Source organism: Magnolia sinica, chromosome 9 (genome assembly GCF_029962835.1).
Source record: "Magnolia sinica isolate HGM2019 chromosome 9, MsV1, whole genome shotgun sequence".
Taxonomy (NCBI): Eukaryota; Viridiplantae; Streptophyta; class Magnoliopsida; order Magnoliales; family Magnoliaceae; genus Magnolia; species Magnolia sinica.
This window is the reverse complement of record NC_080581.1, coordinates 71542531-71557575: the sequence shown is the minus strand read 5'-3', so window position 1 is coordinate 71557575 and position 15045 is coordinate 71542531. Positions and strand designations below refer to the sequence as shown.

At 41.7% G+C, this 15045-nt stretch overlaps 2 protein-coding genes across 2 annotated transcripts; both read right to left on the bottom strand.

Annotated features, from left to right (window-relative positions):
* Positions 1–2858: 2858 nt before the first annotated feature.
* Positions 2859–7170, bottom strand: LOC131255641 (uncharacterized). Its single transcript, XM_058256408.1, has 5 exons — positions 6026–7170; positions 5817–5926; positions 5588–5726; positions 5367–5453; positions 2859–3088 (listed from the first exon to the last, which is right to left on the bottom strand). Exons 1-5 carry the CDS (start codon positions 6191–6193, stop codon positions 2963–2965), a joined length of 630 nt encoding a protein of 209 aa, XP_058112391.1. The 5' UTR covers positions 6194–7170; the 3' UTR covers positions 2859–2962.
* Positions 7171–7619: 449 nt separating this feature from the next.
* LOC131255640 (pentatricopeptide repeat-containing protein At5g39350) lies at positions 7620–10394 on the bottom strand. The gene has a single exon (XM_058256407.1). The coding sequence runs from the start codon at positions 9913–9915 to the stop codon at positions 7759–7761; it is 2157 nt and encodes a 718-aa protein (XP_058112390.1). The 5' UTR covers positions 9916–10394; the 3' UTR covers positions 7620–7758.
* Between the last annotated feature and the right edge of the window lie 4651 nt (positions 10395–15045).

Genomic DNA, 15045 nt, shown 5'->3' with positions numbered 1-15045 from the left:
CTCGGCCGCCTAAGAATGTGCCAAACCCGAGGCATGATTCGCAAAATCGAGACAAAGGTTGAGTCGGTTCCGACGACAAAGGTTGAGTCGGTTCGGACGACTCATCCGCACTCCGGGCATGCGTCGGGCGGACCACCTTACCAGATCGGCCATCGCAAGATCAAGCCTCATCCCGGATATCTTGGGATAAGATCTCCAACCCCGAAGCTCACGGGATCGGATGAAGGCTCCAGATGGGCACGACCCAAATCCCCGGGATACTAGGAGAAGATCCCGCGCACAATATCAGGAAGAGAATCCTCGTGCGATTAAATGCCCCAGCAGCTATAAAAGAGGGACCCCGATCACCCTGAAAGTACGAAAGAAATTCTCTCTAAAAAGCTCCTCAATACTCTTAGACCCAGAATCCAGGCCTGACTTTGGCATCGGAGGGTCCCCTGCTCAAGCCAGGGTCTCCTTTGTCCCCTTTTTGTGCAGGTACACGAAGATCCAAGAGGAGGAACCGGACATTTGCATCAACAGACGGCATGGATTAAATACATATATCATGATGGGTTGCACAGAAAGTGGTCTGGATCTTGAACGAGCACTGCCCATTTCGAGCCTTGGGGATCTCAGCATTCCATTACTTGAACATAGCCAATTTTTCTAGGCTTTCTATAGAAAATCTGGTTGGCTTTCCAATCGTGTTTCTATTAGACACTAAAAAGGGCGTTTGGTTCATCATATATCATAAAATTTCAAGATATGTCATGATTAATCAATCCAATTTGGTGCAGCCAAACACAATTTTCTGATTGCCACACACATTCTTTCCACTTTTAGTACCGGAACAGTAAGCCCTTAATAGTCTAGTGACACATATTACAGATGCAACTCTTGAAAGGATTTTAAATGTAATCCAAGCTCTCAACGTGGATTTCACACCCCCAATTACGTTATGGTGCCAAAAAACCAACCAGGGGATTTGAAATCCCCTCAAATCCCCCCAAATTCAAGGTCCCAAACAACCCCTTATGCTACTTTAGAGTTTTTGACATATATATCCCTCCCCTTTTGCTCTAGGCCAAAAAACCCCTCCCTCCCCAGTATTGTCCAATGGATCTTCTCCTTTTTCACATGCAGTTGTATAATACCCAAGGGTTAACTTACATATATTTGATTAGTAAAATTTATTATTGACCACATGAAATGACACTTTTATCCTTTATAGATATGACAGAAATTCCAACTTAACAACATGATTTAGACTGTTAAATAGTGGACCATCAATGGCAATTCATCTAAACAATCAAATGGTGGATCAAAACAATACAAATGTCGTAGATAACCTTTTCCATAGGGATAAAATGAGAACTCACATCCCTACAAAGTCAAGGGCAAAAGCATCATTACATGTGGTCAAACATCAAATGTAGTAATTAAAAATTCCCTTAAAGGTTTTCTAGGCCCATCATGACCCTAGATCGGGTATACTAAACCAAAAATAAAAAAAATAAAAAATAAAAATCATATTGATTATGGAAATCATCCAATCTAAGAGTTCATTTCTTAATGTTTTGACCATCACCCATCCGAGGCAATACACATCACACAAAAGGTTTGGATCATTGAAAGATGACCCCATATCCATAGGCTAAAGTTCCCCGATGCAATAGTCGAACGATCGGGTGCATCCTGCATGGCACCCGTCGCACACAGCTGCAATTTCCAAGCTGTTCAACAGTTGGGTCCCACCAAACATACTAATCAGATGGATCCCACAAAGCACACTTGTTACATAAGACTAGCACACTCGATCAATGGACTAACCTTATCTTGGACCAGGCCATCTACATTGTGGATGAACTAACTGATGGATAGTTTGGATCTTGCATCTATGTGCATGCTAGCACATGTGGGGGCAGGTACATGAAGATCTTGGAAGGAGAGATTTTGCTTAGTCCTTTCAAGGGCTAAATAAATTGCTTTATTAACTTCAATGAAATAGGAGTACGGCACATACAACACACCTTGAGGGAGAGATGGAGGGGTCGGCAGGGAGAGCTTTTTGCAGGTAAAAATATAGCCAACGAGGACTTTTCAGGGGTGAAATCTGAAAGTCTGTGAATATGAGTGGGCCTTCAGGATCCAATGGTCTACACAATATGGGACTTCCTCAAAGCTGAGGATGAACAGTTCAGGTTTAACGGTCCACCTAATCACTACCGGAGTAGATGGATCTAATCACCCCTTTGATTCTACGATATAGATGGCCTTAGATTATGATCTAAAGCTTAGATCGTTTAAGGGACAAGCTAGATGGATAATATTAATCTTCTAATCTTCTCTATTTACTCTTGTTGTTTCTTCATATGATTTTCACAAGAGGGCCTCTAGTGAAGGAACGGGATTTTGAATAAGACCAAAGATTATCCGGTCTTATCTTCATCTCCTTATCTAAATCTTTGTTTAAAGTTGAATGTGTAATTCAACTTAAGACAATAGAGAGAAAAAAAAGGCTAAACCTCATGGGACCCACCAACTAGTGATTGCTCACAGGTGGGCCCCATGGGCCTATGTCCAACAAAATCCCAATAGTATGTATCCTTCAAAAAATAAAATAAAATCCCAATTGTATGCTGGTGAACATGGCATGCGGCCGCTATCCACAGCCTAATACACCAAAATAGCTTCTTTTCCTTCATATTGAAACACACAGAAATGGACCACACTTGCAGCAGATTTCAAGGCAAGTTTCTCATTTCTGGAGAAGCCGTCTTTGCATTGAATTGAAATCCATGGAAGATTCAGGCACGCAGACTGGGAAGGCTCTCGTGCTCATTGCAGGATAAATACAGTTCCTCAGTAGAATTCGCTTCCTCAAAAAACTAATTTGACTGATACACTGCTGTAACTAACAAAAAATAATGTGTACCAGCCACGAAAGAAATGCCGACAGACAAAGGGTTTTCAAGTACATCTAGCCATGAATCCTTGGGGCTTTGAGATAATAAACACTCTTCACAAACCCTTTACCTACCTCACCCACCTCCTTGAGTATGTCTATTGTATCTTGTGCAACCTCACATTCTTCCTGCTGCCGTTTCTGGGAAACAAAACAAAGACATCATGTTAGAACTTCTAAATGTCAATCCCTTTCATTCATCCTCTACACTGCTCCCAGAAAAGTATTGAACTTATCATTTTAGACGAAAGAGAAAGATAGGTAGCACATTGGTTGGGAACTTTATTGGCTATATACGTCAGCCAAAATCCCAAGGTGAATTGCTATTGGCACAATAGCTCAAAAACCTGGAAAATTGACTCAACTCAATGTTCAGCAAGGTTGGGTTGACCCAACCCTACTTGACTAGATATTTAATTATTATAACTTGGAAATATTAAAAATGTTGATGGATATTTAAAATAGTTTATTAATCTACCATAAGTAATATGGAACATAGGACAAAGTAACAATATTCCATATAACTCACTAGATAAGGTTTTTGCCTTTGTCGACGTTGGGGGTTCGAATCTCACTCCCAACTAATTTGTTTTTAATAAAATCCTGCCTCAAAAGGATGGTAATTGGGTTCGAGTCACCGAGTTATGCTGACTCGAGAGATCCATCAAGTCGACTCAGCAAGTCTCTCCGAGTCTAGGTTGAGTCAGGCCCAGTACCAAGTTTCCCAATGACACAGCTTGAAATTCCGTTGTGTAACCCAGCCAAGTTCTGAGTCAAATCTGTGAGTGTTAGAGCCATGATCAGCACCCATCATGACAGATAATAAACCCATCCTCAGTACTTTTGGTTACACAATAATACAACTGCCCTTTCAAGTTGTACCATTTTAAAACCAAAAGTAGAAAGGATGGATGAATTTGTTAGTCGGAGTGGATGTAAATAAATGATGAATTCTTTGAGGCAACTAGGGGGTATGGCACATGCAATGCATGTGGAGAGAGTAGGGAGAGAAAAACAGAGGAAGAGTATGAGGAAAAGGGTGAGGCTACACGCACTGTGGACTATACGCAGTAAGAGAAAAAGTTAGAAGGGTTTCAACGTGTGCCTCCTATGCTCACTTTTTCTAGTTGTGGCCCACTCGAGCTTTAGATCTGCCTCATTTTTGGGCAGATGTCCTTACCTGAGCCGCACAATAGATGTATGGTAGGGATGTTACATAGTGATCACAGTGAGCCCCACAGAGCCTTTGTTTCACTGTCCCCTCATACAATGCTTACATGTGGGCTAAACACAGAGGAAGAGAAGCGAGAGCACCCTACTCTCATCCATGAATTGAAAAGACATAAATACCCGTCAGTTGAAGGGCCAGTTAGACTCAAAAAATACTTGTTAATACCCCTCCCAGTGACTAATTGCAAGGGTAAAATTGGACAGAAGGTACATGTGTTATGTATAGTATAGATATCCGATATCCCCACCCCCCAAATGACTTATTGACTGTTTCCAGGAGGATTCTGAGAAAAACGACTTGGTGGTTACAGCAAGCTCAGTCCAAGAATCTTGTCAAGAAAATATCAAAACCATCAATGCTTCATCATATTCAATGGGTTCATAATTGCATGTGCTACTTGTCAATCAGTTGAACACATGCATTCTCTAGTTATGACTCGTTTACTCCAAACAGGTTTCATAACATAAAAGATGCCTTGTTTCAATTGATCACCATGTCAAATGTGTCAGGTACACATGTCAAACACATCCACGTGACTAATGGGAAAAGCATTTTATTTCGTTTATAGCTTTTTTGTCTCCCTTTTCCCCCTTTTTGGGTACTACATATACTGCTTAATTTATTTATCTAGAGATATTTTCTATTTTGTGTTACGAACTAAAGTTAGCATAATATACTGTTCAATGTTACCATTTATGATATAACAGCATAAAGATGTCAGCATGCCAAATTTCTCAAGGGGCTGTTTGGGGCGAGAGGTTTGGGGCAAGGATTTGTGAAATCCATGGGTTTCAAATACCCCTTGTTTGTTTTTTGTTGAGGATTTGCCAAATTCGCAGCTTTCCCAAATCCACACCTCCATAAATCCATGGGTTTGGGGCAAATCCAAATGTCTAAAAACTAAAGACTTGACAAATCCTCAAAAATGAAACTCTTGCAAACATGAAACAAGTAATTCCCATGCAATAAATGCCCCAAATCTATGGATTTGTAGTTTGATTCCCAAACAGTGGAATTTGTTAAATACATATCCAATAAAAATCTATAAATTTGTCAAGTTCATGGATTTACCAAATTCACATTCTCAATTCTTTTATCCCAAACAGGGCCTAAAGCAGATGAGGTCTGCAACCCGCACAATGTCCAAGTGTGATAGCAAATAGAGTACTAGAGTGGAACTTTGGTTACCTTTAACCCTGATTTCGCCCAAGTAAGGCCAATGGCATCGCCTCTAAGAGTATCATACCAGACCTTGAATGTGTCAGGGAACTTTCTCTGTGATCAAAATCAAACATTTGTCACTTCATTTTTTCATTCCAACAAAATGCGTTGAACAAGTTCTACTTCATCCCAACATCTGTAATTTCACTGTATAACACATGATTATATAAGAAAATTTTCACCTTTACCTTTAGATCCTCAACAAAACAACTGGTTGGATCGAAGTTCACCATCAACTTATTCCTTATTTCGTCAAAGCTCTGTTGTTTATTTACAAACGATATGTAGGGATGGAAATCCTTGCTTGCATTCCCTTGAATGACATGCCTTCCCGCACAAGTTTATGACATGAGTGCTTTCATACCAAGCACAGTAGATGGCCAATATCCCAACAAATTAACTAGTTAGAAGTAGAACAAACCTTGGTTCATCTCAGATAGGAAAAGAAGGCGTTGAGGATAAGGCAGTTTATCGTTGTGTAGAAGAATTACAGCGTCATAGCTGTTCAAAGGAGGCCGGAACAGGCACTGAAAGAACAGATCCATGTACAATGTGATAAGAAGTTTTAAGGGTGGAGAAAATACAAAGCCACTCAAATAACTAAAACCAAGATTATTCTGCCTCACCTCCCACCTATAAGGATCCGTCTGGCCCTCTAGAATCAACTTCGTTAGAAGGTCTGCACTGCTTCGGGCATACGGCACCATTCTCCTAAGCACCTTCCAGGGGAAAAAAAAAAAAAAAGATCCAAAGGTTAGTGACAACAGAAATACATCAAAAAACAAAGACAACATTAAATATATAGTGGCTTTCAATGATTATGTCAAGGGAATGCATTTACATTACAACTATAAAGATCCAAATCAGTAATTAGAGAACTCGATAGTTTCTTTCCCAAGCCCCTAGGCATTCATGAAGGATTTATAAATAATTATGTAGGTACTCTCAAAGAATTAATATTCAGTAAAGTCTAGTAAAACAAACATTCGATTTCACATGAGAGAGAGTCTTGAAGGACCTAAACTCGGCAATTTTTTCAACCTTCATATCCCTTGTAAGTTGTAACCACCTCAACTCATGCCCTTTCAGGTTTTCCTCTCGTCCTCTTTTTTGGCCCTTCAACTTTAAACAAGTTCCCCTCTTTATGGAGCTACCTTTGGTTTTTGTTGCACATCATCAAACCATTTATAACAGCTCTCCATCATTTACTCCTGCCAACAATGCTTCAGAGGTTTTGACCCTAATATAATAGGTAATACTTGGAGACGAGAAGCTTGGGGATTGAAGGCATGAAGCAGAGAAGTGCCAATAGAGTGGTGTGTGATCATCTCATGTGCCAATGAGACTCAACGTAAGTTGGGAGGAGTGAGAAGAGGATGCACATAACAAAGATGATGATGCTGACATCAGCATGTGGGATAACTAGGAAGTATATAATCTCAAATGAGGCAACTTGAAGCAGCCTAAGAGTAATATTAGCAATGGGTCAGACCGACGCATGGGCCAACCAACCCAACCTGAGTAAAACTGAGTCCGGGTTGCCTATATTAGGTTTGGTTGGGCTTTGGTGGCCAACCATATTATTTCTACACACAAAAACACGCATGTGCGGAGAGACACATTTGCAGAAGCGCGCATGTGCCCTCATGCACAGAAGCACGGACGATGTGTGTTTGCTCCCAAGACAAATGCATGGCTTCATAATTGATAGGTCTGGCATTATGAAGCCATGTCACAATATGACATGGGTATCTTAAGTTTACCACATAGACTAGGTGGGCCATACCACCATACGGCCCCTTATTCATCTAGGTCGGCTGTAATGGCCGTATAGTCATATGGCTCACATTAATGGTCCTAAAAAATTCTTTTTAATCATTTTACTCATGCATGCTAACATATCATTGCCTTAGCTATGTTAAGCAAGCTTTGCTAAGCAAATTTTTGTCTGCAGTTGGATACAGTAGTGAGTTGAATAAGACGTTCAGTTTAATCAAGAGAAAATGATAAAAAATCAATGATGTAAATTAGTGAGGGCTCTCTCTCTCTCTCTCTCTCTCTCTCTCTCTCTCTCTCTCTCTCTCTCTCTCTCTCTCTCTCTCTCTCTCTCTCTCTCTCTCTCTCTCTCTCTCTTTTCTATTTCCTTTTACTTCTACATAGTTCATAGAAAAATAATGAATCAGGACGTGTACCTGCACATATTTTAAGTCCTTGGTGAACCCTTCTCGTGAACTCATCTTCCCTGTGGATAATAGGGATGAAAATGGGCAGGCTGGCCCCATACACCCAGAGCCCAGCCCACTTGGGCTGGATTTGGCTGCTGCAGTAAGAGATGGCAACACAAGCACGAGTAACAGAGTCATGAAAATGCCCCCACATCAAGAAATCTTGGAAGCACATCCTGCACTGTATTCCTAACTTCAATTGAGCTGTACCCAGGTGTTTTTTTCAATCCTCTTTTACTCATCATATTCCTCACAGCCTCAACATCTTCCCACCTCTCCATTGAAGCATAAAGGTTCGCTAGTAATACATAGTTCCCAGTATTCTCTGGCTCTAGTTCGAAAAGATGCTTAGCAGCAACCTCTCCTAAGGCAGCATCCTTATGTATTACGCATGCACCAAGCAATGCTCCCCACACTGCATGATTGGGCTCAAACGGCATCGTTTTAATCAGCTCATGTGCTTCCCCAAGCCGGCCTGCACGACCAAGAAGATCGACAATACACGCATAGTGATCCAAACGTGGTTTCATGTGATGATTCCCCACCATGCTGTTGAAGAAATGCAATCCTGCATCTACTAAACCAGCATGGCTGCACGCATACAACATGGAGGTGAATGTGATTTGGTTTGGTTCCACCCCAGATTGCATCATCTCATTGAAAAGCAAAATGGCAGCTCTACCATGCCCGTGCATTCCGCACCCAGATATGATTGCACTCCAAGAGACAATGTCCTTGTTGGGCAGCCTCTCAAAGAGATTGATAGCATAATCAAGGCTCCCACTCTTTGAGTAGACATCAATCAAAGCCGTTGATATATCAACCCTTTCATGGAATCCGGACCTAATTAAGTAGCCATGTATATTCATTGCTTGCTGCAAATCTGCTAAATTGGCATAAGAGGGAAGGAGACTTGTCATGGTTGCTGCATCAGGGTAAACTTCTTCCATCTGCATCAATTTGAAATGCATTATTGCTTCTCTTGCTAACCCATTGCGATTGTAACCAGACAAAATCGCATTCCATGGGGCTGTTCTTCTTGAAGCTTTTGCAAACACTCGGTATCCAAGATCCACGCAGCCACATTTCATGTACATGTCAATCACCGCAGTCTCCACAACAACATCAGATTGGAGCCCATGCCTAATAGCTGATCCATGTATGCACTTACCATGCTTTAAAGAAGATGAACCCGCACAAGCCGACAGCAAACCAGCCAAAGTCACTGAATTCGGCCTGATTACTGACAACTGCATCATCAGATGAGAAAGGATCAATGCTTCATGCACAAAACCATTCAAGACATATCCTCCAATCATGGCCGTCCATGAGACCACATCTTTCTCACAGGCTTCATCAAACACCCTGCGTGCATCCACTAAGCTACCGCACTTAGCATACATATCCACCAGCGAATTCCTCACCGCGAGATGACTCCCAAACCCCATCTCATCAACCAAATCATGGACTCTTCTACCCCGGGCCAAGTCCTTCAAATGAGCACATACTGGCAGCAGGCATACAACAGTCGCACAGTCAGCTTCTACACCCGCATCTCTCATCTGGTCGAAAAGCCCCAGGGCTTCCTCACTGAATCCATTCTTGAAACTCCCAGCTATCATGGTGTTCCAAGAGACCACGGTCCGTTCAGGCATCTTCTCAAACACCACCCGAGCCATCTCTATTTCTCCACAGCTCATGTACATGGCAATGAGAGAATTCTGCACATAGGCATCACCTCCAAATCCACCAACCACAGCTTGGCAATGAATTTCCATACCCAATTTCAACAGCGACAGATCAGCACAGGCCTTGAGAACAAAAGGGAATGAAAAGTTATCCGGACGCTGCCGACCAGAAGAGAGCATTTCATCGAACATAAAGACTGCATCCTCTGATCTACCATTTTGAGCATAACCTCTAATCATGGTATTCCACAGGAACGTGCTTATCGTGATCTTCGGAATTTCATCGAATATCCGACGGGCATGATCGGTGGCCCCACAGATCACATACATGGCAGCGAGTTTGGAGCGTAGGTGGTGGTGGGTCGTGCTGTTGAGGAGGCCAGAGTAGAGCATGTATGCGTGGAGCTGCTTGCCATTTTGGAGGGACCGAGCCTTGGTGTAGGCATCCAAGCGGGCCCCACAATCAGCGCCATTAAGTAGAAGATGGAGATTTCGGGGATTCGTAGCCGTTGGTGATGTATGATGAAGGGTTCGGATGATGTACCGACAGCCATTGATATGTTTATGAAGGAGAAGACGTTTGAATTTGAAAAGAGCGGCCATTCATGCATTCCCCCGCTCTCCCTCTCGGGGGCGGATTTGGTGAGTCCGGGGTAACAGCTTAGTTGGTGAGTCCCTGACGGTGGGGCCCACCATGATGTATTTTTTGTATATCCAATCCGTCCATAAGTTTTTCCAGATCATTTTAGGACATATTTTGTAAAATTAAGAAGATCCAAGTCTCAAGTGGACCACACCATAGAAAGAGTGGTCATTGAACGTCCATCAAAAAAATTCCTAGGGCCTACCATAATATTTATTTTCCATCCATGCTGTTGATAAGGTCACACAGAACACAAGAAGTTTTTAACGTCCACCGTTAAAAAATTCCTATGGCCCAGAAGAGGTTTTAAATGGTGGGATTCAATGACTAGTACTTCTTGTGGGGTGGTCCACTTAAGATTTGGATCTGCTTCATTTTTGGGACTGTGCCCTACAACGAAATGTTAAAACTAATGGACGGAGTGATTATTCAATATATGCATCAAGATGGGCCCCACGGCCAAAGATGCACCCACTAAGCTGTTGTCCCAGAATCTCCTAATCCGTGCGCCCACGCTCCCGCTTGGGCGGGGATTATGGGTGCACATCGAACTGGTGGAACTGGACCAGAAGCAGCCAAATGGTCCGGGTTGGTCTGGTTCTCTAAAGTGCAATGTTCCAATTCTGGTTCGGTTCCAAAGATCAAAGAACTACTTACATTGCCTTGGTTCTCGTTTTGGAGGTATGTAGATTTGAATCAAACCGTGAATCGATTCGTAGAACCGAATCACGGAACCGAACCTGCAATCGAACTTGGAACCGAACCAAGAACCCTTCGATTGTTTCTATATTTGACTCATGATTTATGGTTTACAATGCACCATTTGATTGTTTCCATAAATGTATTTTTGCATACCTTATACAATATCTAAACCATTCATCATATGGATCACAACACAAATGAAATTGAACCGGTTTTAACGGTCCGGTTCTGGTTCAGTTTTAGGGTGCTAATGGTCCAGATCCGGTTCCGAATATCTTAAAACCGTTAGGAACGGTTCAGTTCTGGTTTCACCCCATGACCGGACCGTACCAACCCATGTGCACCCCTAAAGGGGACGGATACTATTCAAGACTGACGGTCCAGTCAGGGCCTTTGTAGGGCCCGCCATGATGCATGTGTTTTATCCACGCCGTCCATTCATTTTGAAGAATTATTTTAGAACATCAATCCTAAAATGAGAAAGATAAAATAATCAAAGGAACACACCACTGGAAAAATGGGGCTTAAATGTTTGCCGCTGAAAATCTATTGGGGCCATAGAAGTTTTAGATCAAGCTGACATTAATGTTTTCTCTTCATCCAGGTTTATTTCACCTTATGAACAGGTTTGATGGCAAATAAACATCACGGTGGGCCCTAGAAAGGTTTCAACGGTGAGGGTCATTTTCACAACTGTTTCCTTTGGTGTAGTGTATTGATCCTTTTATCTGCCTTTCTTTTCGGGCTCATGACTTAAAATGATCTTTCAAAATGGATGGACGGCTTGGATAAAGCATATATATCACGGTGGGCCGCACAGATCCCCTGACAGTGCCGTCCGTCTCTACCTAGGTCGTAGTGGGGTAGTAAGCAATCCGCGCCTCTCTATCTGGAGTTCTTCTGTGGGACCATGGAGCGGTGATCCGAACCGTTGGTGTAATATCTGATTTTAAAATCTTAACCGTTCAATTGGTGGGTACCAGGAGGGTTGAAAACGGATGGCCACCGATGTCTCATGTATAGGACAACCGACGCTTGTAAACTTTAATCTCCCCTAGGAAGATCATGTGCGTCGAAAATCTGAATGGCCACATCACTGCCTTTAAGTCAGACCATTATACATGGTGCGGCTCACCTGATGAGTGGACTGATTTTTTGAGGTTGATGATGTTTATCATGAGGATAATGGCTCTGATATCCAGGGGTGTACACGAAACGAGCTAGCTCGGTTAGCTCGTTCGACGATTCGACTGGGTTCGAGCCGAGCTGATTATTTAAAAGTTCGAAAATGAGTTCGAGCTGGCCCAGCTCGACTCGACTCGGATTGAACTCAACTCGAACCCTGCTCGATTTGAACCAGTTCGGTAACTCGGTTACTTTGATATTGATGTTGCTCACAGAGTGTTTGATGAAATGACTCAACAAAGTGTGGTTGGTGGCAAGGAAGGTATGTATATGAAATAAAAACCCTTTTTTTCTTGATTAGAAGGTGTTGGATAAAATACCTATAAAACCATTGCAACTATTTTACATGCAATGGGATTTTGAAGGTCCAGTCCAGGTGTTTGTGAAAATGTTGCACATGCGAACTCGATTCGAACTGGCCCGAGTTGCTGACTGAACCGAGCCAAGTTGACCAATCAGGCTCGAGGACCGAGCTAAGCCAAGTTCAAGCTGAGGTCAACTAGTGGCCGAGCCAAGTCGAGCCAAGGCCAACTCGACTCGAATCGACTCAATGTACACCCCTGCTAATATCCAAACGGTGTACTCAAAGGGGTGGTTTGGCACCGTGGATTTGAGGGGATTTTAAATCCCCTCAAAGATGAGGTTTCAAATTTAGGGTAGAAGCTTGCATTACATATAAAATCCTTCTAAGAGTCACATGTGTTATATGTGTCACTAGATTACCAATCTATTGGGCACATAACATACTGATGATATCTCGAAACAATCAAATTATCAATCGCATCACTAAAATTATTTTAATAGGAAGATCCGCACTATCCAAACATAGTCCATGTAAATCAACGGCTAACTTGGATGTGATCCTGTGCTTGTGGCCCATCTAAGACTTGGAATTTTATCATTTTCAGCCAAAGTATATATTTCAACAGGTTTATTATAACCATTGTGTCAAACCTTACGTACAAATACTAATTAAGGATATTAAAATTAATTTAGTAATTAAATTCAAACACCTGTAGATATACTATGCATAGTTACTTTTGGATTACAGGGAATTCTAAATCTAGGGTGCCAACCACAGCCTAAGGATTCCAAATCCAAGGTATTTCAAATCCATGGTGCCAAACGAGGCTTTAAATCCATGCCGTCCATCCATTTTTCCAGATCATTTAAGGACATGGGCCCAATTCAAAACTCATGTGAACCACACCATAAGAAATAATGGCAACTGAACACTCACAGTTAAAAACTTCCTGGGGGCCATAAAAGTTTTAAATAAAGCTAATATCTGTATTTTCCCATATTACCTGATCAACCGGTCGAATGCAAATAAACATTACAATGGGGCCTAGGAAGTTTTTAATGGTGGGCATTAAATCGTCAATATTTTCTGGTGGCATGGTCTACTTGAGATTTGGATCTGTCTCATTTTTGGCTCATGCACATAAATAATCTTGAAAATATAGATGGACGATTAAATACATATATCATGTTGGGTTGCACAGAAAGTGGTCTGGATCTTGAACGAGCACTGCCCATTACGAGCCTTGGGGAGCTCAGTATTCCATTACTAGAGCGTAGCCAATTTTTCTAGGTTTTCTATAGAAAATCTGGTTGGCTTTCCAATCGTGTTTCTATTAGACACTAAAAAGGGCGTTTGGTTCACCAAATATCATAAAATTTCAAGATATGTCATGATTTATCAACTCAATTTGGTGCAGCCAAACACAATTTTCTGATTGCCACACCCGTGCTTTCCACTTTTAGTACCAGAACAGTAAGCCCTTAATAGTATAGTGACACATATTACAGATGCAACTCTTGAAAGGATTTTAGATGTAATCCAAGCTCTCACCATGGATTTCAAATCCCAATTATATTATGGTGCCAAACAACCAACCAGGGGATTTGAAATCCCCTCAAATCCAAGGTGCCAAACAGCCCCTTATGTTAGTTTAGAGTTTTTGACATATATATCCCTCCCTTTTTGCTATAGGCCAAAAAACCCCTCCCTTCCCACGATTGTCGAATAGATCTTCTCCTTTTTCACATGCAGTTATAAAATACCCAAGGGTTAACTTTCAGACATTTGATTAATAAATTTTATTACTGACCACATGAAATGACACTTTTATCCTTCATAGATACGACAGAAACTCCAACTTAACCACATGATTTAGACCGTTAAATAGTGGACCATCGATGGCAATTCATCTAAACAATCAAATGGTGGATCAAAACAATACGTAGATAACCTTTTCCATAGGGATAAAATGAGAACTCACATCCCTACAAAGTCAAGGGCAAAAGCATCTTTACATGTGATCAAACATCAACTGTTGTAATTAAAAATTCCCTTAAATGTTTTCTAGGCCCATCCCAACCCTAGATCGGGTATACTAAACCAAAATAATAATAATAATAATAAATATATTATTGATTATGGAAATCATCCAATTTAAGAGTTCATTTCTTAATGTTTTGACCATCAACCATCCAAGGCAACAGACATCACACAAAAGGTTTGGATCATTGAAAGATGACCCCATATCCATAGGCCAAAGTTCCCCGAAGCAATAGTCGAACGGTCGGGTGCATCCTGCATGGCACCTGTCACACACAGCTGCAATTGCCAAGCTGTTCAACAGTTGGGTCCCACCAAACATACTAATCAGATGGATCACATCAAACACACTTGTTACATAAGACTGGCACACTTGATCAGTGGACCAACCATATCTTGGGCCAGGCCATCTACATTGTGGATGAACTAACTGATGGACAGTTTGGATCTTGCATCTATGTGCATGCTAGCACATGTGGGGGCAGGTACATGAAGATCTTGGAAGGACAGGTTTTGCTTAGTCCTTTCAAGGGATAAATAAATTGCTTTATTAACTTCAATGAAATAGTGGTATGGCACGTGCAACACACCTTAAGGGAGAGATGGAGGCAAGGGGTCGGCAGGGAGCTTTTTGCAGGTAATATAGCCAATGAGGACTTTTCAGGGGTGAAATCCCAATTATATGTTGGCGAGCATGGCACACGGCCGCTATCCACAGTCTAATACACCAAAGTAGCTTCTTTTCCTTCATATTGAAACACAGAAATGGACCACACTTGCAGCGGATTTCAAGGCAAGTTTCTCATTTATGGAGAAGCCCATCTTTGCATTGAATTAAAATCCATGGAAGATTCAGGCA

Coding starts and splice junctions, on each gene's coding strand:
- LOC131255641 (XM_058256408.1), bottom strand. CDS start 6,193: ATGTTGTCTTTGTTTTTTGATGTATTTCTGTTGTCACTAACCTTTGGA. Junction 5,927..6,025: donor CGGATCCTTATAGGTGGGAG/GTGAGGCAGAAT, acceptor CTGTTCTTTCAG/TGCCTGTTCCGGCCTCCTTT. Junction 5,727..5,816: donor TCTGAGATGAACCAAGGTTT/GTTCTACTTCTA, acceptor TTGTGCGGGAAG/GCATGTCATTCAAGGGAATG.
- LOC131255640 (XM_058256407.1), bottom strand. CDS start 9,915: ATGGCCGCTCTTTTCAAATTCAAACGTCTTCTCCTTCATAAACATATC.